The sequence below is a fragment of the Hakea prostrata genome, chromosome 11, assembly GCF_041222555.1.
Source record: "Hakea prostrata isolate BN-2017 chromosome 11, UWA_Hpros_2, whole genome shotgun sequence".
NCBI classification, from domain to species: Eukaryota; Viridiplantae; Streptophyta; class Magnoliopsida; order Proteales; family Proteaceae; genus Hakea; species Hakea prostrata.
The window spans coordinates 18,026,156-18,046,616 of record NC_142610.1 but is presented as its reverse complement, the minus strand read 5'-3'; the positions used below and the strand labels follow the sequence as shown (position 1 = coordinate 18,046,616).

At 35.7% G+C, this 20,461-nt stretch overlaps 5 protein-coding genes across 5 annotated transcripts in view; 3 read left to right on the top strand and 2 right to left on the bottom strand.

Moving 5' to 3' along the window:
* Positions 1-996: 996 nt before the first annotated feature.
* On the bottom strand, positions 997-2,673 carry LOC149000523 (chalcone synthase-like). Its single transcript, XM_089140704.1, has 2 exons — positions 2,390-2,673; positions 997-2,283 (listed from the first exon to the last, which is right to left on the bottom strand). Exons 1-2 carry the CDS (start codon positions 2,565-2,567, stop codon positions 1,277-1,279), a joined length of 1,185 nt encoding a protein of 394 aa, XP_088996830.1. The 5' UTR covers positions 2,568-2,673; the 3' UTR covers positions 997-1,276.
* Positions 2,674-7,338: 4,665 nt separating this feature from the next.
* On the top strand, positions 7,339-8,960 carry LOC149000522 (chalcone synthase-like). Its single transcript, XM_089139540.1, has 2 exons — positions 7,339-7,611; positions 7,730-8,960. The coding sequence occupies exons 1-2, from the start codon at positions 7,434-7,436 to the stop codon at positions 8,734-8,736; spliced, it is 1,185 nt and encodes a 394-aa protein (XP_088995666.1). The 5' UTR covers positions 7,339-7,433; the 3' UTR covers positions 8,737-8,960.
* Positions 8,961-11,034: 2,074 nt separating this feature from the next.
* On the top strand, positions 11,035-12,610 carry LOC149000521 (chalcone synthase-like). The gene is made up of 2 exons (XM_089139556.1): positions 11,035-11,307; positions 11,426-12,610. Exons 1-2 carry the CDS (start codon positions 11,130-11,132, stop codon positions 12,427-12,429), a joined length of 1,182 nt encoding a protein of 393 aa, XP_088995682.1. The 5' UTR covers positions 11,035-11,129; the 3' UTR covers positions 12,430-12,610.
* Positions 12,611-15,130: 2,520 nt separating this feature from the next.
* On the bottom strand, positions 15,131-16,745 carry LOC149000520 (chalcone synthase-like). Its single transcript, XM_089139915.1, has 2 exons — positions 16,459-16,745; positions 15,131-16,340 (listed from the first exon to the last, which is right to left on the bottom strand). The coding sequence occupies exons 1-2, from the start codon at positions 16,634-16,636 to the stop codon at positions 15,334-15,336; spliced, it is 1,185 nt and encodes a 394-aa protein (XP_088996041.1). The 5' UTR covers positions 16,637-16,745; the 3' UTR covers positions 15,131-15,333.
* Positions 16,746-20,396: 3,651 nt separating this feature from the next.
* Positions 20,397-20,461, top strand: part of LOC149000519 (chalcone synthase 2-like) — a 1,556-nt gene continuing 1,491 nt past the window's right edge. The window contains exon 1 of the mRNA XM_089139378.1: positions 20,397-20,461. This exon is cut by the window's right edge and continues 190 nt beyond it. The gene's annotated coding sequence lies outside the window, so the exon portion shown is untranslated.

Genomic DNA, 20,461 nt, shown 5'->3' with positions numbered 1-20,461 from the left:
TATAAGAATCTCACAGATCTTTTGTCAAGTATGATGGCTGGCTGAAATTGGATGATTTTAAAATCTCTGGAATTTCATCAGTTCTACCTGATTATTGTAAGCTCTCAAACGGTAGGGAAAGCAGCTAGAAGGTCCCTTAAAATACAAAGAGAGCTTGAGATTTGATTTACTTTGCAAGTTGGATTTGGTTGAATATTTCTCACAACTTACAAGTAGAGGATTACGTGCCCCACATGAAATTAATGTGAAACCCAACGATTTTATAATCATTTAAAGGTAAACGTGATTTAATATTAGGATATTTACTAATACTATTGATTAATTACTACTTTATTCTTTATTTTTTTTCAAATTACTGATCCAACTTTAGATTTTTCCTATAATTACTAATACCTCTTGCCATTAAGTTCTGTTAGTTAAGTCATAATGTAACGTCTTTGATTTATCTAAAAATTTAAATATAATTCAAAGATTTTACTTAATTACACTTTATATTAAATTATATTACTACTCTTAACAATTAGGAAAAAATTATTATAATTAAACAGTCTTATTCTCTAATCAAAATAAGGGGGAGCAAAGAAAGAAAAAAAAATGGTTTTCAAAATATAAGAAAATAAAAAAAATGGTAATTCCTTATATTTTACCTTTTATTTATTTACTTTAATAATTTGACAGTATCAAATCTTAAAAAGTTCTTACTTCTAATCTATTTTTATTTTTTAATTTGACATTATCAAATTTAGGAAGTTCTTATTATTGATAGATTTTTTTTTTTGGTGAATCCAAAATGATAAGAATACAAGTGTAAAATTGGTATTTCATGTAATTTTCTTTTTCTTTTTCTAAATGAGGATAATATTATTTTTTTGTTTCTTAATTCTAGAAGGACAAAATAGATATTAAAAATTCAACTATAACTATCCCTTAAAACCGTTAAAACTGAGGGAGCAACAATAATTTCATAAAAAGTAGGATCCTTTTAGTAATTAAGTAATAGTACAAAAGTGAATAGTAATTATCCCTTTAATATTTGCAGCATTATTTATGGTGAGATGGCAACATATATAATTATATAACATAATTTTTTGATAAAAAACAAAAAAAAAAAAAAAAATTGAAAACTATGACTTGACAGTTTACATTTTATTTGTCTCTTACAAACAAACACTAGAAAATATTTCAACATGAAAATGTTGATGTTGAAACAAGCAGAACTTAAGGACAAGACTGCTTACAAAAGCCATGATCTATATTGCAGGCCCTAGGCTTTTACTTAATGAGCTGAAACTGTAGGGATGCTACGCAGCACTACTGTCTCTATTGTCAGGCCAGGCCCAAATCCCAAAAGTACACCCCATTCAAACCCATCACCAGTTGTAGATTTTCCCTCCTCTTTTGACTTCTTTCTCATTTCATCCATGATGAATAATACTGTAGGGCTAGACATGTTACCATATTCACTCAATACTTTCCTTGATGCCTTCAATTTATCTTCTTTCAAGTCAAGTGTCTTTTCGACTAAATCTAGAATTGCAGGTCCACCTGGGTGACTAACCCAAAAAATTGAGTTCCAATCATTAATACCGAATTTTTCGAATGATTCCTCTATGCATTTCCCGATATTTGCAGCAATGGTTCTGGCCACATCCTTGGTTAAGCTGATTGCAAGACCTGTTTGACGCAAGTGTCCAGCTACCATTTCTTCTGAATCTGGGAGAATTCGAGTTCCTGCAGAAATAAGTTGGAACAACGGACGTTCAACAGAGATGTCAGGATCAGCACCAACTACCAAAGCTGCTGCACCATCTGCAAATATTGCCATCCCTAGTAGGGCATGCAGGTCAGCTACATCAGGCCCTTTGAATCCGCTGACAGAGTTCAGCTCTGAGCAAACAACGAGTACACGTGCTCCTTTGTTATTTTCTGCAAGGTCCTTCGCCACACGAAGCACAGATCCACCACCATAGCATCCAAGATGATACATCATCACGCGTCGAGTAGTTGGGGAAAGACCAAGAAGTTTAATGAGTTGGAAGTCAACTCCAGGTGCATCAACACCAGAGATGGTAGTGAACACAATATGAGTAATCTTTGATTTGGGTTGTCCCCATTCTTTGATAGCTTTATTTGCAGCTTCCATGGCCAATTTAGGTACCTCAGACACCATAATATCTTGACGTGTGTCAAGTGATGGAGCTGTTGGATCATAGAGTGCAGGATTCGCTGCGATCATTTCATCGGTGAGGAAGGTGTGGCGTTTAATAATTGTCGAACTTTTACCTGCATCAACCACATGAAAAAGGCCATCATTAAGTGAATTGGTTTATATGAAATGATCGGATTAGCCATCATTTGAAGAAAACATGTAGGAAATGATAGTACTTACAAATACGTTTCAACTTTTCCTTCAACTCAACCTTATCCTCACTCTTAGTGGTTCTAAAGTAGAAGTCGGGGAAGTCAGTCTGGTACATGGTGTTGGATGGATTTGCAGTGCCAATTGCCAGCACAGTTGCTGGACCCTCAGCATGCTGAGCTTGATAGATGTCTCCAACCGAACCCATTTCTTACTATTCTGCGTTGCTGTGAGGTGATCACAAGAGAAAAACTGAAAGATCAGAAAGAAGAAGAATATGAAAACAAAACTGCAAGCGATGATGAAGCAAAAGAGCCGATGCATCGGTATTTATAATGGAAGGTGTGTTAGGTGGGTTGACAATTACAACTATCTTCTGTTAAAAATAATGCAAACCCATTTGATTAATTTATTATTTAACAAGTATGGCATACCAAGGACAATGAAAATCATGCAGTTTGAAATAACTAGGTCAAAGAAACAAAAATAAATTTTTGAGAAAACTCACCTACTCAGCAGGCCTGTTAGGTTAAAAATCAACTTCAAAATGTTATTCTCTACTAACACTTGGCGTTCAATCTTATTTGATTCCAGTTGAACAAATCTCCAGATGACGGGGTTTCCAAAGCCCAAATCTCTGAAATTTCTGAGGTGACTCTGAAGTCATTCTTGTGTGATTCAGTCAAAAGAGGGTGGTAGAGTCCAACAAAACATGACAAAATCTCTCTTTGACTTTGAGGTTGCAGGCTCTGAAATGTACCGATGGATAGATAAACTTGGTTTTAATGCAAAGGGGTTGAATAGTATAAACTTTTCAGGAAACCGAGTCAATTTAGGAGTTCTATCATCTATGGTTGGCCCTTCACCACGGCAGCTGACTATAGAACTCCAAAGTGGTTCATAATATATGGAAATAAAGACTGAAGGCTAGAGCTAGACCATTTCTTCACCATCGAATTTTGTCGATGAAAAGTATAAGCAAGCTTAATCTAAATTCTATTTCATCCATGTTGATGCTTCTGTGCGAGTGGTTAAGCAGACAACGGCAAGATATGTGTGTTGATTGATGACAATTGTAATGGATTCTTAAAGGGCATGTTGCGTTGAGTTGTCCTTGTTATTGTCTTACACACAAAGAATAAAAGGTATTAAATGATCTATGCTATCGATGGTTATATTGAATGTGAATCATTCCATCTCTGAGAACTACTTGTGAGGTCTTATATGAATAATGACTCGTCACACACAGAGAGAGAGGAGGTGTATTTTAGTTAGCAATCACTTGCACGAGAAGCTGCAGCTTTTTTTTTTTTTTTTTTTTTAAATTATACTGGAAGATTTATTGATTCATTTCTAAAGTCAAGACACCTAGCTATATTTCGCTGCAAGCGAAGTGGTAAAACATTGAAGATAGTGAATGAATATGTACGCAGTGTAGGAGATTTATTAAAGTTCTTTCGAAGTTGATGTTCAAACTCATCTCTTTATTATTGTTTTCCATCAATGACTTGACGTTGAGGTGCGTAGGAACACCGCCACCTCTATGACAAAATAGTGAGGCATTGGTTTTATCGATGACTAATGTCTATATCATAAACTATTCAATCTACTACATCATGCACTTGTAGCTGATTAACAAATCAACTTGGACTAAAAGAGCTTTGCATTTTGTTTTCAATATTTTTATACTTCCATGATCAATCCTCAAAATTGTTGATGGGTATCCAAGATTGGAAGGAATTTTAGAATTATATGCTAAGAATAATTTACTGTTATTGAGAAATTAACGGCTAGAAACAATTGCTGAAGATGATCAGTTTGATACATTCTTTATAGTTAGGTGAGACACACCAAGTTTTAGGTGAATAAATTTACAAGTTATTATGTTTGAATCACTTATTATGGATTGAAACTCATGTTACATTACTAATGTGTCCAAAATTATGTTGAAATTGATACCGTTATATCCAATTAACTTCTATTGTTAAATGATCAAAGTACCCTCATATAATATGAAAGAGATAAAATTACTAATATACCCTTGTATTTCATATCCTATCCAATGCTTAGGTGGTTGAACGGATTTCCACTTCACCCATCTTTTTCTTTCACCCTGCTACCTGGAGGACACCCTCTCTCTCTCTTTCTCCCCTTCATTCTTCTCTTTCCTTCAGTAAGAATGCATGGGTAAAATACAAGATTAAAATTCGGACTTCTTCTTCACTGCCAGATCAATCTGAGTCTCTCCAATCCGAAATTTCCAAGACCTAAACACTAAAATAACCAACAAATTCGAAGAATGAGGGAGTCTGTTGTTTGAGCTATCCAACAACCGAATGCATTTAGAGAAATCGAGTTCGAGATGGAGAGATGACAAAGACAAAACTCAAGATCGAGTTTTGAGTTGAATTGAAATGACTATAGGTAGGGTTTTCATTTCAGCAAGTGAGCGACAAAAAGCGTGAATTTAGAAATTTGTTTGCGATTTTGTTTTTATTTTTTCCTATGATTCTTTCTCGTTGGATTGGGCAACATGCATTTGGAAGTCCTCTTCACTGCCTGGGCAGCAGGTTACATGCTGGCGTATTTTCCATGGTAAACTACCAGTGGATAATTTTCTCGTGATGAAGGGAATCTTGTTGGTTTCTCACTATAGTTTGTGTGATCAGAGGACTTGCATCATCTTTTACCTCAATGGCTATTTGCTCGCATCTGTCGGAGGACTTGGCAGCAAAGTTATGGGAACTGGGAAGGTTTGGGTGGTCACACCTCTCTTCATGAGGGTTATAGCCTTATAGGGCGTGGAAACAGCAGACAAAGTCAACCCTCTTGGGGCCAGCTTGAATGCATGGTTGTCTCCTTCTTCTTTACTACTTTGGATGGTTCGCAATAAACATAGAGGTATAAGGATGTGAGTCTCTCTAAGGAGTGGGTGCTTCACCATATTTACTCTGATTTGGCTAAAATAGGCTAAGCGTAAAGTCACACCGGGAGTGTTATTTCAGGCTAAGTCGTTGGGCTTAAAGTTGGTCATAAAGAACTCTATGCATCCTCAAGAAATTTTCAGGCTGCCACCAGTGTTTTTTTGGGTGAAATTGAACATTGACGGACGCTGTTTAGGTAATCCTGGCAAAGCAGGAGTTGGTGGGGGTGTTCAGCAATGAGTCAACAACTGTGGTTTTTAATTTCAGAATTTATTTGGATGTGAAAACCAACTTTGAAACTGAACTGGATTGAATTGGGCAAAGTGGTTGGGTTGAGTGCGATTTAGTGGTAGTTGTGGTTCTCATTCAGCAAATGAGGATCCCCAGGTATATCTTAAGCGATGAAGAGGTATGCAGACTTTTTTAGCAACTATAGATTGGAAGACCTCGCATTGCTATATGGAAACTAATATAGAAGCTGATTGTGACATTTGACATTTGGCTATTAATTATACAAAAGTCACAATTAAAACCCAACAAGGAATTGAACTTGATGAAACCCCTCAAATTTCTCCCAATCATCTCTCCTCTTTTCTTGAAGCTTAATTTTAGGAATTTATTAGATTCAGTTCCTAATTGAATTTTAATTCTGACAGTTGGATTATTAACTGCCACGTCTCACAATCTTATATATGAAATACAAGGAATTCCAGTGGATGGAAATTGTAGAGTATTCGTTATAGTCATTACATGGTTCAAGGGGTAATTTCATCCTATTAAATTCAAAATTTGAATTCTATAAAAGGTCTTTTAAATCCAATCATTAAGTTGTGACTTAAACATAATTTTGACACATTAGTTACGTAACACACATTTTGGTCCATAATAAGTGACTCAAACATAGAACACTCTAAATTTATTCATTTATCCCTTAATCTTTCTCAAAGGCTGTAAAGTAATGTTTTAGTACTATTTGCTTGTCTTTAGGTAAAAAAAAATCCCCCTAATTCAATGTATTTATGTTGTTTCTCATTGTTTATGGGTGTTGAAGTCATATATAAGTTACAAAGGGGAAGAAAAAAAAGAATGAGAAGGAAGAAACTTCGAGCTTTTAGAGTTCTAAATAGAAAGTCATATTTTGATATCAAAAGGACAACAATGTCCCCATTGGGGATGATGCTTCTCCGCCTTTTCAAGAAAAACATTTTCTTAGTGAGACTAGTTAAAGCAGGTTCAAGCAGGTTCAAGAGTGTGTCAAAGCACTGGTTCGTTTAAAAATAAATAAAAATAAAACAGATAGAATTATACATGACTTAGGGTGTTTCTATTCCCATACACCCGTTTAACTTCAATGTTGCTGACTTTTCTCTTTTTTTTTTTTTTTTTTTTTTTTTTACCCACAGCCTTAAATCATGTATCAATTAAAACTAGCTAATACAAAATAAGTACCTCAAACAGGTAAAAAATAGCAGCCGAAGAAAAGGAAAAATACTATTAAAAAAGAAGTCCACCCCAACCAAGCACTAATTAATGAAGGGATGTGAATATTTTTAGCTGAAGCAACGTGGCAATTCCTGGGATAATTCATGCACTTAAGGGTATTGTCACATAATTAAGTCAAGTGGAAAGCCCAGATATAATAATCTTCACTATACTATACCATAAGTGTTTTTTATCAACAAAATTGAAATTTCCACATAAGAACTTGTGAAGCTGCAAGTAGCCTCTGCAGTCTGCAGTCAAACAAAGATATTGCCCTATTTCGTTGACTGTATCGATCTACCAGCCTCTTTTGACTGGACTTCAGAAAAACAATAAACAATGACAGTAGGGTCACCTTGCCAACATATCAAGGAAGTCATCTGATCTTCTGAACAGGTTAAGATAAGGCGGCCATGACTTGGTTGTAGAATCATATTGTTCTCCTTGTCTTGTCTGTACAACACATGTTAAATTGTAGATTAATGAGACGAAGTCGCGTTATTGTTAAAGAAATGGTTGTATTTGTCAAAGCTTCAAACCATCCTTTCATTATAAATACCCAAGCGTTGGGTCTTCTACTTCATCATCGCTTGCTGTTGGGTTTTCATCTTCATTCGTCTTTCCTGTCTTTCAGAGTACTTCTCTTGTGATCACCTCATAGCAAAGTAATGGGTTCTGTTAGAGACATCTATCAAGCTCAGCATGCCGAGGGTCCAGCAACCGTGCTGGCTATTGGTACTGCAAATCCATCAAACACCATGTACCAGACTGATTTCCCAGATTTCTATTTCAGAACCACCAAGAGTGAAGACAAGGTTGAGTTGAAGGAGAAGTTCAAACGTATCTGTAAGTACCATCATTTCCTTCCCTTGTCTTCTTCAGATTATGGCAAAGCCGATAGTTTTGTATATAATTAATTTTCGGTTTTCTAAAAATGATGAGACTTTTGATGTTGTTGATACAGGTAAGAGTTCCACAATTATAAAACGCCACACTTTCCTCAGTGATGAAATAATTGCAGAGAATCCTTCACTCTATGATCCAACAGCTCCATCCCTTGACACACGCCAAGATATTATGGTGACTGAGGTACCTAAGCTGGCCATGGAAGCAGCAACCAAAGCTATCAACGAGTGGGGGCAGCCAAAATCAATGATTACTCACATTGTATTCACTACCATTTCTGGCGTTGATGCACCGGGTGTTGATTTCCAGCTCATCAAACTTCTTGGCCTTTCCCCAACTGTTCGCCGTGTGATGATGTATCATCTTGGATGCTATGGTGGTGGCTCGGTGCTTCGTGTTGCCAAAGATCTTGCAGAGAATAACAAAGGGGCTCGTGTACTTGTTGTTTGCTCAGAGCTGAACTCCATTAGTGGCTTCAAAGGACCCGATGAGACAGACTTACATGCCCTACTAGGGATGGCGATTTTTGCAGATGGTGCTGCAGCTTTGGTAGTTGGTGCTGACCCTGATACCTCAGTCGAACGTCCATTATTCCAACTCATCTCAGCAGGGACCCGAATTCTACCAGATTCAGAAGAAATGGTGGCAGGTCACTTGCGCCAAACAGGTCTTGCAATCAGTTTAACCAAGGATGTCGCTAGAACTATTGCTGCTAATATTGGGAAATGTTTGGAGGAAGCATTCAGCAAAGTTGGCATTACTGATTGGAACTCTATTTTTTGGGTAAGCCACCCCGGTGGCCCTGCAATATTGGACCTCGTCCAGAAGACACTTGGATTGAAAGAAGACAAGCTAAAAGCATCAAGGAAAATATTGAGTGAATATGGTAACATGTCTAGCCCCACAGTATTGTTTATCATGAATGAGATGAGAAAGAGATCCATGGAGGAAGGAAAAGCTACAACTGGTGATGGCTTTGAATGGGGTGTGTTATTAGGGTTTGGACCAGGTCTCACAATTGAATCAGTTGTATTGCGTAGCATCCCTACAACTTTAAGTAAGTGAGTTAGCATTCTTAAGTTTAGTAGAAATCTCAAGCTATGTTTATATGTTTAATCATTCATCACCTTTGCATTACTTTTTTTTTTTTTTCTTCCTATATTGTGCTCAATAAGAGCTCTTTCCTGGACAAAGTCAATGACCTCTTTTCAGAATTTATGTATTTGTAATTTTCTTCCTCCTTGAGATTCAATAAAGTACATCAGGCATTCGTTCAAAAATACTTTGAAAAATGGAGAGAATGTATCACAATTTGAATAAGGAAAAAAATTTGTCAGAACATGAGTTGTGGAACAATTTTTCGACACTTTCAAGTTTAAATTTCCGAAAAGAAAAAAAAAAAGAGGGAGAAGAAGAAGAAGAAAAAAAGAGATTTCTATAGGTTCTTGCCAGCCCATCCTCTATTTTTTTTCCTTCTATTTCCGTCTACCTTTCAAAGCCTTTTTTCCCTTTGAAATTTTGAACACTGATTCCATGTGAATTCTTATTTTCCATTTTAAAGGGCTATGTGTAGTTAATTCTTAAATTTTCACCTCATAAACTAAACTCATTTTACAAAAATTAACACTTCTTTTAACAACCATTTCGTCAAAATTCATTAAATAACCCCCCCCCTAAAAAAAATAAAGGGAAAGAGGATCGCAAAGACAAAAGGATAGTCGGCATAATATTTTCTGAACTTATTTTGAACTATACTAGAGAAGTCAAAATTTCTGAATCATCTCAACGCTATGCTGGTCATGTTTTATTCTTTGATCTTTGAGAATGATGCATGGTCCATTTTCATGTCAAAGGGTGCTATTGCGCTTCACCTAATAAAAGGTTACTTCTTTGTGATCAAGGTTTAAAGTATCGTTGTTGACTATTATATCAGTCAAGATGATTTTAAGAAATGTATCATCTTGTACCGAGTATTTTATTGTACTGCTCAACATATTCTAGTGCAATTCAATATGTGCCCTTTTGTCATTTTCCATCTTTTATCTGATTCTCTTCATTTATTTCTAGGGTTTCAGAGTTGTTTTCATTTTTCATTTTATAAGGGCTATTTGTAAAACTTACATTTATTTTTTCAATCTATTAAAAGTAAGCATTTTGCATACCTAGCCTTTAGATGACATTGACCAAAATAAATATCCAGTTTCTTTTCTTTCTTTCTTTCTTTTTCTTTTCTTTTCTTCTTCTTCTTCTTCTTCTTTTTTCCTTTTTTTTTTAATAAACTGATTTTATTCATTGAAGTAAGTTGAAAAAAATAATAAAATACAAGTTGATTTCCTTCAAATATGGAGTGGAAATAAAATACAATGTTTTATTACAAACTCTAAAATATGGAGAATTGCTCAAGTAATTTTATTAGTGCAGTGTGATGGTTAACTTTCCTTGTCCCCTAATTCCTATGAAGGAATTTGAAGGTGTACCAAAGCACTAATCATTAAATAAAAAATTTAAAAAAAAAAAAAAAAAGAAGAAGAAACAGATAGAATTAGACATGATTTGCATTGTTTCTGTTCCCAAAAAATTATAGAAAAAAAAAAAAAAAGAAGAGGAAAAAAGGAAAAAGAAGATATAAGAACATTACCATAAAACCCCTTTTACTTCCATGTTTGCGGACTTTACCCAAAAAAATGCATATATTTTACCCACAGCCTTAAATCATGTATCAATTAAAACTAGCTAATACAAAATAAATGCCTCAAACAGGTAAAAATGTCAGCCGAAGAAAAGGAAAAATACTATTAAAAAAGAAGTTCACCCCAACCAATGAAGCACTAATTAATGAAGGTATATGAATATTTTTAGCTGAAGCAACGTGACAATTCCTGGGATAATTCATGCACTTAAGGGTATCGTCACATAATTAAGTCAAGTGGAAAGCCCAGATACAATAATCTTCAGTATACCAAACCATAAGTGTTTTTTATCAACAAAATTGAAATTTCCGCATAAGAAGACATCGATCCTTGTGAAGCTGCATGCATGGTAGCGTCTGCAGTCAAACAAAGATATTGCCCTATTTCGTTGACTGTATCGATCTACCAGCCTCTTTTGACTGGACTTCAGAAAAACAATAACAGTAGGGTCACCTTGCCAACATATCAAGGAAGTCATCTGATCTTCTGAACAGGTTAAGATAAGGCGGCCATGACTTGGTTGTAGAATTATATTGTTCTCCTTGTCTTTCTGTACAACACATGTTAAATTATAGATTAACGAGATGAAGTCGCGTTATAGTTAAAGAAATGGTTGTATTTGTCAAAGCTTCAAACCATCCTTTCATTATAAATACCCAAGCGTTGGGTCTTCTACTTCATCATCGCCGCTGGCTTTTGGGTTTTCATCTTCATTCGTCTTTCCTGTCTTTCAGAGTACTTCTCTTGTGATCACCTCACATCAAAGTAATGGATTCTGTTGGAGACATCTATCAAGCTCAGCATGCCGAGGGTCCAGCAACCGTGCTGGCTATTGGTACTGCAAATCCATCAAACACCATGTACCAGACTGATTTCCCAGATTTCTATTTCAGAACCACCAAGAGTGAAGACAAGGTTGAGTTGAAGGAGAAGTTCAAACGTATCTGTAAGTACCATCATTTCCTACCCCTGTCTTCTTCAGATTATGGCAAAGCCGATAGTTTTGTATAGACTTAATTTTTGGTTTTCTAAAAATGATGAGACTTTTGATGTTGTTGATACAGGTAAGAGTTCCACAATTATAAAACGCCACACTTTCCTCAGTGATGAAATTATCGCAGAGAATCCTTCACTCTATGATCCAACAGCTCCATCCCTTGACACACGCCAAGATATTATGGTGACTGAGGTACCTAAGCTGGCCATGGAAGCGGCAACCAAAGCTATCAACGAGTGGGGGCAGCCAAAATCAAAGATTACTCACATTGTATTCACTACCATTTCTGGGGTTGATGCACCGGGTGTTGATTTTCAGCTCATTAAACTTCTTGGCCTTTCCCCAACTGTTCGGCGTGTGATGATGTATCACCTTGGATGCTATGGTGGTGGTTCGGTGCTTCGTGTAGCCAAAGATCTTGCAGAGAATAACAAAGGGGCTCGTGTACTCGTTGTTTGCTCAGAGTTGAACTCCATTAGTGGCTTCAAAGGACCCGATGAGACTGACTTACATGCCCTACTAGGGATGGCCATTTTTGCAGATGGTGCTGCAGCTTTGGTAGTTGGTGCTGACCCTGATACCTCAATCGAACGTCCATTATTCCAACTCATCTCAGCTGGGACCCGAATTCTTCCGTTCGAAGAAATGGTGGCAGGTCACTTGCGCCAAACAGGTCTTGCAATTAGTTTAACCAAGGATGTCGCTAGAACTATTGCTGCGAATATTGGGAAATGTTTGGAGGAAGCATTCAGCAAAGTAGGCATCACTGATTGGAACTCTATTTTCTGGGTTAGTCATCCTGGTGGACCTGCAATTTTGGACTTGGTCGAAAAAACACTCGGCTTGAAGGAAGATAAATTGAAAGCATCAAGGAAAGTGTTGAGCGAATACGGAAATATGTCTAGCCCAACAGTACTATTCATCATGGATGAGATGAGAAAGAAATCCATGAAAGAAGGGAAAGCCACAACAGGTGATGGTTTTGAATGGGGTGTGTTATTAGGGTTTGGACCAGGTCTTACAATAGAATCTATTGTTCTGCGTAGCATCCCTGCAACCTCAACTCCTTGACTTGGCAATGAATGATTGAAATGTATAGAAACTTTGGTTTCTAGTTATACCTTCATGGTTTTATTTTTTTAATTTTATGTAATTTTATTAAATGTTGCTATCTAAGTACTTTGTAAAGACATAATCAAAATAGATTAAAATAAAAGAAAAGGCATGTTACCATACTTCAGCCCATTTTGTATTTTTGTTACTCTCCGAATCATTTTATGTGCTTCTGGTTTCAAAATCTGGTCCTCACCACAGATCTAATTATGAGTACATCTACTAGATTCTGAAGTATAAGCCCTTATATTAGGTTTTGTTTACTAATTTTGGTCCCTATTTTTAACTCTTAAACCAGAATATTGCTCTCCTGTTTAGATCTGACTATTTCTCTAAAGTTTGGATTCGTTGATTTTGTGAAAAACCCTATCTTATATTTGATGCTTTTGTGAAAACCCTTAGACTTTCTAGGTTTCAAGCACTGGTTTACCTTTGGTGGGAAGCTCAATCTGACAATGATAAATCGATGCTTTATTGGTTTTGGGTCTTGAGTTCAGAGTGTGATTATTCTTTATCTCAGTGGTTACTCTTCTTCTTCTTTCTTGTTCGAATTCCTATCTATTTTGTTTCTCTTTTACTTTTTGTTTTCTGCGTGATTCTTCTGCTCGAACTGAAGTATGCCTTGTACCCTCCCCTTTAAACCCTTTTAGAGACCTATCTATGAACAACATTGATGGGGACATTCAATTTTCAATCTCTAAGTTGAAACAAATTAGAAAGCCTATAAGTTTCACATTTTCAATACTAGGTTGTTGGTTTGCTAGTCCTCCCTGCAATATCTATATTTGATCTATGTTTCAGGATTTTGAAAAATAATCAGTTGATAGGCCCCATTCTGTTAACCTTGTCTCATATTCCAAGCCTGAAAATCTTGTAATTAAGTTGATTCTCATGGCATCTTTTTCTCCTTTTATTTCCGTTTCAAGTATATATGGATGAGAGTCATGAATTCCATTGCCATGCACTGTTCAGAGATCTAGCCAGAATAACTTGACCGGTGAAATTGTACCTAGATTTATCTACTAGAATGAAATGTTACAGTATATATCTTCGAGTATCTTAAGTTAGCATTAGGGAGATTCCTGTGGGGAAAACATTCAAAGGCCTTACTAGCAGTAACTTTTTTTACTTTTAAATTTCGCATTCATATTAAACAATTTTTTTCTTTCCTTAGTGTCATTTCAGATATACTGGAGCCCAAACTTTCATAATTAGTGACGGTTATAACCATTGCCCAAACTTGCATCTTTCACCACAGTTATTTCCGTCGCCCAAATATTCATTTTTTGTGACGGTCGTAACCATTGCCAAAAATGTTTTCCCAGTGAGTACCAAAAAATTGTCGCCCATTTTTTGCGACAGTGGTATAGACGACAGAATGGAAAGTGTAGTGCTTTATTTTGAGCAACTATTTTCGTCTTTTGGCGACATTTTTGCACCATCACAAAAAACAACTTTTTCAAATTATGATTATCGTTCAAGTGCAGATATTTTTTTCCTTTGGAAAAATTCTAGGGACACCCAAAAATGAATAGCGAAAAGCATAGACACCCCATAACATGTCAACTTGGTAAACACACTCCAAAATGTCTCTTAAATTTGCATAATGGAACAAATTCCGTTAAGTTATGATTGCATTATCTCTTAATTCCTAAGTTGCTCTTATTGTCTTGTGAATTTACAATATTGTCCTTAACCTTGGATTTTTATGTATTCATTTCTGAACATGTTTAAAGTATTCCACAATACGATGATTTGATATATTCTCGTGATAATTTTACTTGTATGTCACTCATCTTAAATGAAATGATCATCCCAAGCAATATTAGTCTTATATGTTTCCATATTGGATACAAATAATATGATATATCTATGTACATCTCTCTTTTCCTAAAGGGCACATATTGAATTGCACTAGAATATGTTGAGCAGTACAATAAAATACTCGGTACAAGATGATACGTTTCTTAAAATCATCTGACTGATATAATAGTCAACAACGATACTTTAAACCTTGATCACAAAGAAGTAACCTCTTATTAGGTGAAGCGCAACAGCACCCTTTGACATGAAAAGCATCATTCTCAAAGATCAAAGAATAAAATATGACCAGCATAGCGTTGAGATGATTCAGAAATTTCAACTTCTCTAGTATAGTTCAAACCAAGTTCAGAAAATATTATGCCGACTATCCTTTTGTCTTTGTGATCCTCTTTCCCTTTATTTTTATTTTTTTTTGGGGGGGGGGGGATTTAATGAATTTTGATGAAATGGATGTTAAAAGAAGTGTTAATTTTTGTAAAATGAGTTTAATTTATGCAGTGAAAATTTAAGAATTAACTACACATAGCCCTTTAAAATGGAAAATAAGAATTCGCATGGAATCAGTGTTCAAAATTTCAAAGGGAAAAAAGGCTTTGAAAGATAGACGGAAATAGAAGGAAAAAGAAATAGAGAATGTGCTGGCAAGAACCTATAGAATCTCTTTTTCTTTTTCTTCTTCGTCTTCTCCTTCTTCTTTTTTTTTTTTTTTTTTTTTTGGAAATTTAAACTTGAAAGCCTCGAAAAATTGCACCACAACTCATGTTTTGACAAATTTTTTTCCTTATTCAAATTGTAATACATTCTCTCCATTTTTCAAAGTATTTTTGAACGAATGCTTGGTGTACTTTATTGAATCTCAAGGAGGAAGAAAATTACAAATATATAAATTATGAAAAGAGGTCATTGACTTTGTCCTCGAAAGAGCTCTTACTGAGCACAATATAGAAAAAAAAAAAAAAGTAATGCAAAGGTGATGAATGATTAAACATTAAGCTATAAACATAGCCTGAGATTTCTACTAAACTTAAGAATGCTAACTCACTTACTTAAAGTTGTAGGGATGCTGCGCAATACAACTGATTCAATTGTGAGACCTGGTCCAAACCCTAATAACACACCCCATTCAAAGCCGTCACCAGTTGTAGCTTTCCCTTCCTCCATGGACCTCTTTCTCATCTCATTCATGATAAACAATACTGTGGGGCTAGACATGTTACCATATTCACTCAATATTTTCCTTGATGCTTTTAGCTTGTCTTCTTTCAATCCAAGTGTCTTCTGGACGAGGTCCAATATTGCAGGGCCACCGGGGTGGCTTACCCAGAAAATGGAGTTCCAATCAGTAATGCCTACATTGCTGAATGCTTCTTCCAAACATTTCCCAATATTAGCAGCAATAGTTCTAGCTACATCCTTGGTTAAACTGATTGCAAGACCTGTTTGGCGCAAGTGACCTGCCACCATTTCTTCTGAATCTGGAAGAATTCGGGTCCCTGCTGAGATGAGTTGGAATAATGGATGTTCGATTGAGGTATCAGGGTCAGCACCAACTACCAAAGCTGCAGCACCATCTGCAAAAATTGCCATCCCTAGTAGGGCATGTAAGTCTGTCTCATCGGGTCCTTTGAAGCCACTAATGGAGTTCAACTCTGAGCAAACAACGAGTACACGAGCCCCTTTGTTATTCTCTGCAAGATCTTTGGCTACACGGAGCACTGAGCCACCACCATAGCATCCTAAATGGTACATCATCACACGTCGAACAGTTGGGGAAAGGCCAAGGAGTTTGATAAGCTGGAAGTCAACACCCGGTGCATCGACACCAGAAATGGTAGTGAATACGATGTGAGTGATCTTTGATTTTGGCTGCCCCCACTCGTTGATAGCTTTGGTTGCTGCTTCCATGGCCAGCTTAGGTACCTCAGTCACCATAATATCTTGGCGTGCGTCAAGGGATGGAGCTGTTGGATCATAGAGTGAAGGATTCTCTGCGATCATTTCATCACTGAGGAAAGTGTGTCGTTTTATAATTGTCGAACTTTTACCTATTAACAACACAAAAGAAAGGTTATCATTTTTAGAAGATTAAAAAGTCAATTTATACGAGACAATAGGAAGTGCAATCACTGAAAGAAATATGTTATAGGAAACGACAGTACTTACAGATACGTTTGAACTTCTCCTTCAACTCAACCTTGTCTTCACTTTTGGTGGTTCGGAAGTAGAAATCAGGGAAATCAGTCTGGTACATGATGTTGGATGGATTGGCAGTGCCAATAGCCAGCACGGTTGCTGGACCCTCGGCATGCTGAGCTTGATAGATGTCTCCAAGGGAACCCATTGCTTTTTGTTTTGGTTTGCTGTGAATTTTGAATTGATCGATCACAAGAGAACTGTGAAAGACCTGGAAGAAGATCAGAAACAAAAGAGAAAGCGATGATGAAGTAGCAGAGCTATTGCATGGGTATTTATAACGAATGGATGTTTGGATGGATTTCATTAGTAAATTGATTAAATGGTCGCTGTGATGACTTGAGCCAGTTCCTGGATGACTAATTCAATAAAGGCAAATAAGAATGAGATTTTAAAATGGCTAGTCTTCATTAGACTTTGACGGGGTTTCCAAAGCCTATATTAAAAAGAAAAAAAAAATCAATCGAAAGATTGAGATGGAGTCAATAAAAACGGCAAAATCTTTCTTTGACCAGAGAGGTTACTGTGAAAGTTCTTGAGAGCTTACGTAGTTGTTTCATACAGGACAGATAACCCCACGAAAACTTCTGTGGATGAAACACCGAAGAAACAATGAATCTTGATTCTCTCCTGCGTAACACTTCATCTTGACTGAAATTCTTTTTTTTTTTTTACGTCACCTTTCTTTTTTAGAGGTTTTTATATGAATGAGGTGACTTAGCATCTCTCAATGGCAGACCATGAATGGGTCCGTTTCATTTTCATTGAGAAAAGGAGAGATGAAAAATATATCTTAATTAGTAATCCATGGTATGTGGATGAAGGTGATGAAGCATTCTCTAAAATTGTAGTTATTAATTGTTTCCTGAACCGGCTGACAACTCCACGGGATTGAGGACCTATACGAAATTTTGAAATTATTTTCCCACACATTGAAGCGAACTAATTCTAATATCGCCACCTCTATTGGTCAGTCACACACTTGCGGAAAGATTAGATTAAAACAATTTCCCAAACTTCATAAAAGCCTCCAACAATCAATGTAATTAAAAAACGATTTCCCATTACTTCTTGTTTTGCTTTGCTGTGAGGTGATCACAAGAGAACTGTGAAAACCTGGAAAGAAGAATGAAAACACAAGAGCAAGCGATGATATACTAGCGGGGCTAATGCATTGCTGTTTATAATATAAGAATGATTGGATGTATTGGGAAATACATGCATTTCGTCAATAATTATGGAATCGTCTGATTAAATAATCATTTTGAGATGAAGAAATGGTCATTGACTCATTGTGATATGTGCTGCTTTCTGCTGGAAGATCAATTCAATAAAGGCGTACAAGAATAAGTTTTTAAAATCAATGTCAGTGCAAAATTCAATCTTGTCGGTTCTCCAAAGCCTTTTTATCTTTGTGATTTCTTCCTATAGGTTGGTGAGTGAGTTGAAAGTCATTATTATAAAGTCCATGCATATATTTGGAAGTCCAGTCTGTTGGAACGACATTTCTATAATTATTTTATTGCTTGATGGGTGGTGCTTCTCCATCTTTACTTAAGACTGAAAATAATCAGTCAAGAGGGGGAGGGTCAACGAAATATGGCAAAATCAATCCATGATCATGGAGGTTAGTGTTGGTTCATGGAAAGATGTTGCCTAGCCATTTTGAATTATTTGGATTATTTTGAAGAAAATTAGAGGTGAACATGGTCAAGATAAATCCAATACAATTGTAGAAATGTCATTGAACTTTTACAATGGAAAGGATTCTATTTTAAGGGTTACTAAAGGGAATGTGGGAATCAAAATGCTTACAATTGTATCACACCTCCTAAGGAATTAGGGCACAATTAATAGTAACAAGAAATTGTTGGAAATTAAGCTTCCCCTGCTAGTATATAATGCATCCTTTCTCTTTTCTTTCCTCTTTTATATATATTTTTTATTTTATTTTTATTTTGAGTGAAAAAAATAAGATTTTATTGCTATAAGGAGAATAACTAAGCAGCAGATTATTTGAAAAAAATTAGCAGCAAGAGAGAGAGAGAGTTTCAAGTGCAAATGCTCCATGGTCGCGGCTGATCCAACTTGCTTTGAAATGGGAGCCAGCAGGCAATTCCAGTTTTCAATTTTGCTACTAGGGCTCATTCTATTAAGTGTGCATGGAATCCACTACAGAATTATGGTGAGTTTGGTTGTATTGTGTGCAACTACCGTTGTGGGATGAGTGACAATGGTTCCTTGACATGGTGTGATTATTGTAATTAGTAAATTTTTTTGTTCCGCTCTATTAATACAAAAAAAAAAAAACAAACAAACAAACAAACAAAAACAAAACAAAAAAACAAAAAACAAAAACAAAACAAAAACAAAAAAACAAAAAAACATGATTTTATTAAGAACCCAAAACTTTGCATTGTGACATTTATATTTTTGGTTGAAAGATATTATTTCAAAGAAGATATTCCATTATCAGGTGCAAAGGGTATTATAGAGACAAGGTGAAAAAAACTTACAGGGAGGGGAGGTGAGAGTATCTCTCTTTGTCAAAAGAGACCTTTTAAGCTTGGCCTTGGTCTCTCAAAAAACTTTTGAACCTTGGGTATTTCTGTCGTTTTCTTTCAATTTTGTGACTCTTTATCAACATATTTTCCAGATTATTACCCTTTTATTTTTTTTCCCCTTTTTGTCGTTTTCCATCTTTTATCTATTTCTCTTCATTTATTTCTAGGGTTTTAGAGTTGCTTGATGTTTTCATTTTTCATTTCATAAGGGCTATTTGTAAAACTTACATTTTTTTTTTTCAATCTATTAAATGTAAGCATTTTGCATACCTAGCCTTTAGATGACATTGACCAAAATAAATATACAGTTTCTTCTTTCTGTTTTCCTTTTTTAATAAACTGATTTTATTCATTGATGTAAGTTGAAAAAAATAATAAAATACAAGTTGATTTCCTTCAAATATGGACGGGAAAAATAAAAATACAATGTTTTATTACGGAAACTCTAAAAATATGAGAGAAATTAGCATCAAATAATTTTATTAGTGAAGTGTGAATAGGGTTAAGTTTACTTGTCCCCTAATTCCTATGAAAGAATTTGAAGAGTGTACCAAAGCACTAATAATTTAGGGGGAATATATATATATATAAGAACATTACCATAAAACCCCTTTTACTTCAATGTTTGCTGACTTTACCCAAAATTATATATACATTTTGCTGACTTTACCCAAAAAAATGCATATATTTTACCCAAACTAGCTAATACAAAATAAATACCTCAAACAGGTAAAAATAGCAGCCGAAGAAAAGGAAAAATACTATTAAAAAAGAAGTCCACCCCAACCAATAAAGCACTAATAATGAAGGGATGTGAATATGTTTAGCTGAAGCAACGTGACAATTCCTGGGATAATTCATGCACTTAAGGGTATTGTCACATAATTAAGTCAAGTGGAAAGCCCAGATACAATAATCTTCACCATACTATACCTAAGTGTTTTTTAATCAACAAAATTGAAATTTCCACATAAGAACTTGTGAAGCTGCACACTAGCCTCTGCAGTCAAACAAAGATATTGCCCTATTTCGTTGACTGTATCGATCTACCAGCCTCTTTTGACTGGACTTCAGAAAAACAATAACAGTAGGGTCACCTTGCCAACATATCAAGGAAGTCATCAGATCTTCTGAACAGGTTAAGATAAGGCGGCCATGACTTGGTTGTAGAATTATATTGTTCTCCGCCTTGTCTTTCTGTACAACACATGTTAAATTGTAGATTAATGAGATCAAGTCGCGTTATTGTTAAAGAAATGGTTGTATTTGTCAAATCTTCAAACCATCCTTTCATTATAAATACCCAAGCGTTGGGTCTTCTACTTCATCATCGCCGCTTGCTTTTGGGTTTTCATCTAGCTTCATTCGTCTTTCCTGTCTTTCAGAGTACTTCGATCTTGTGATCACCT

Coding starts and splice junctions, on each gene's coding strand:
- LOC149000521 (XM_089139556.1), top strand. CDS start 11,130: ATGGATTCTGTTGGAGACATCTATCAAGCTCAGCATGCCGAGGGTCCA. Junction 11,308..11,425: donor GGAGAAGTTCAAACGTATCT/GTAAGTACCATC, acceptor TTGTTGATACAG/GTAAGAGTTCCACAATTATA.
- LOC149000520 (XM_089139915.1), bottom strand. CDS start 16,636: ATGGGTTCCCTTGGAGACATCTATCAAGCTCAGCATGCCGAGGGTCCA. Junction 16,341..16,458: donor GGAGAAGTTCAAACGTATCT/GTAAGTACTGTC, acceptor TGTTGTTAATAG/GTAAAAGTTCGACAATTATA.
- LOC149000522 (XM_089139540.1), top strand. CDS start 7,434: ATGGGTTCTGTTAGAGACATCTATCAAGCTCAGCATGCCGAGGGTCCA. Junction 7,612..7,729: donor GGAGAAGTTCAAACGTATCT/GTAAGTACCATC, acceptor TTGTTGATACAG/GTAAGAGTTCCACAATTATA.
- LOC149000523 (XM_089140704.1), bottom strand. CDS start 2,567: ATGGGTTCGGTTGGAGACATCTATCAAGCTCAGCATGCTGAGGGTCCA. Junction 2,284..2,389: donor GGAAAAGTTGAAACGTATTT/GTAAGTACTATC, acceptor TGGTTGATGCAG/GTAAAAGTTCGACAATTATT.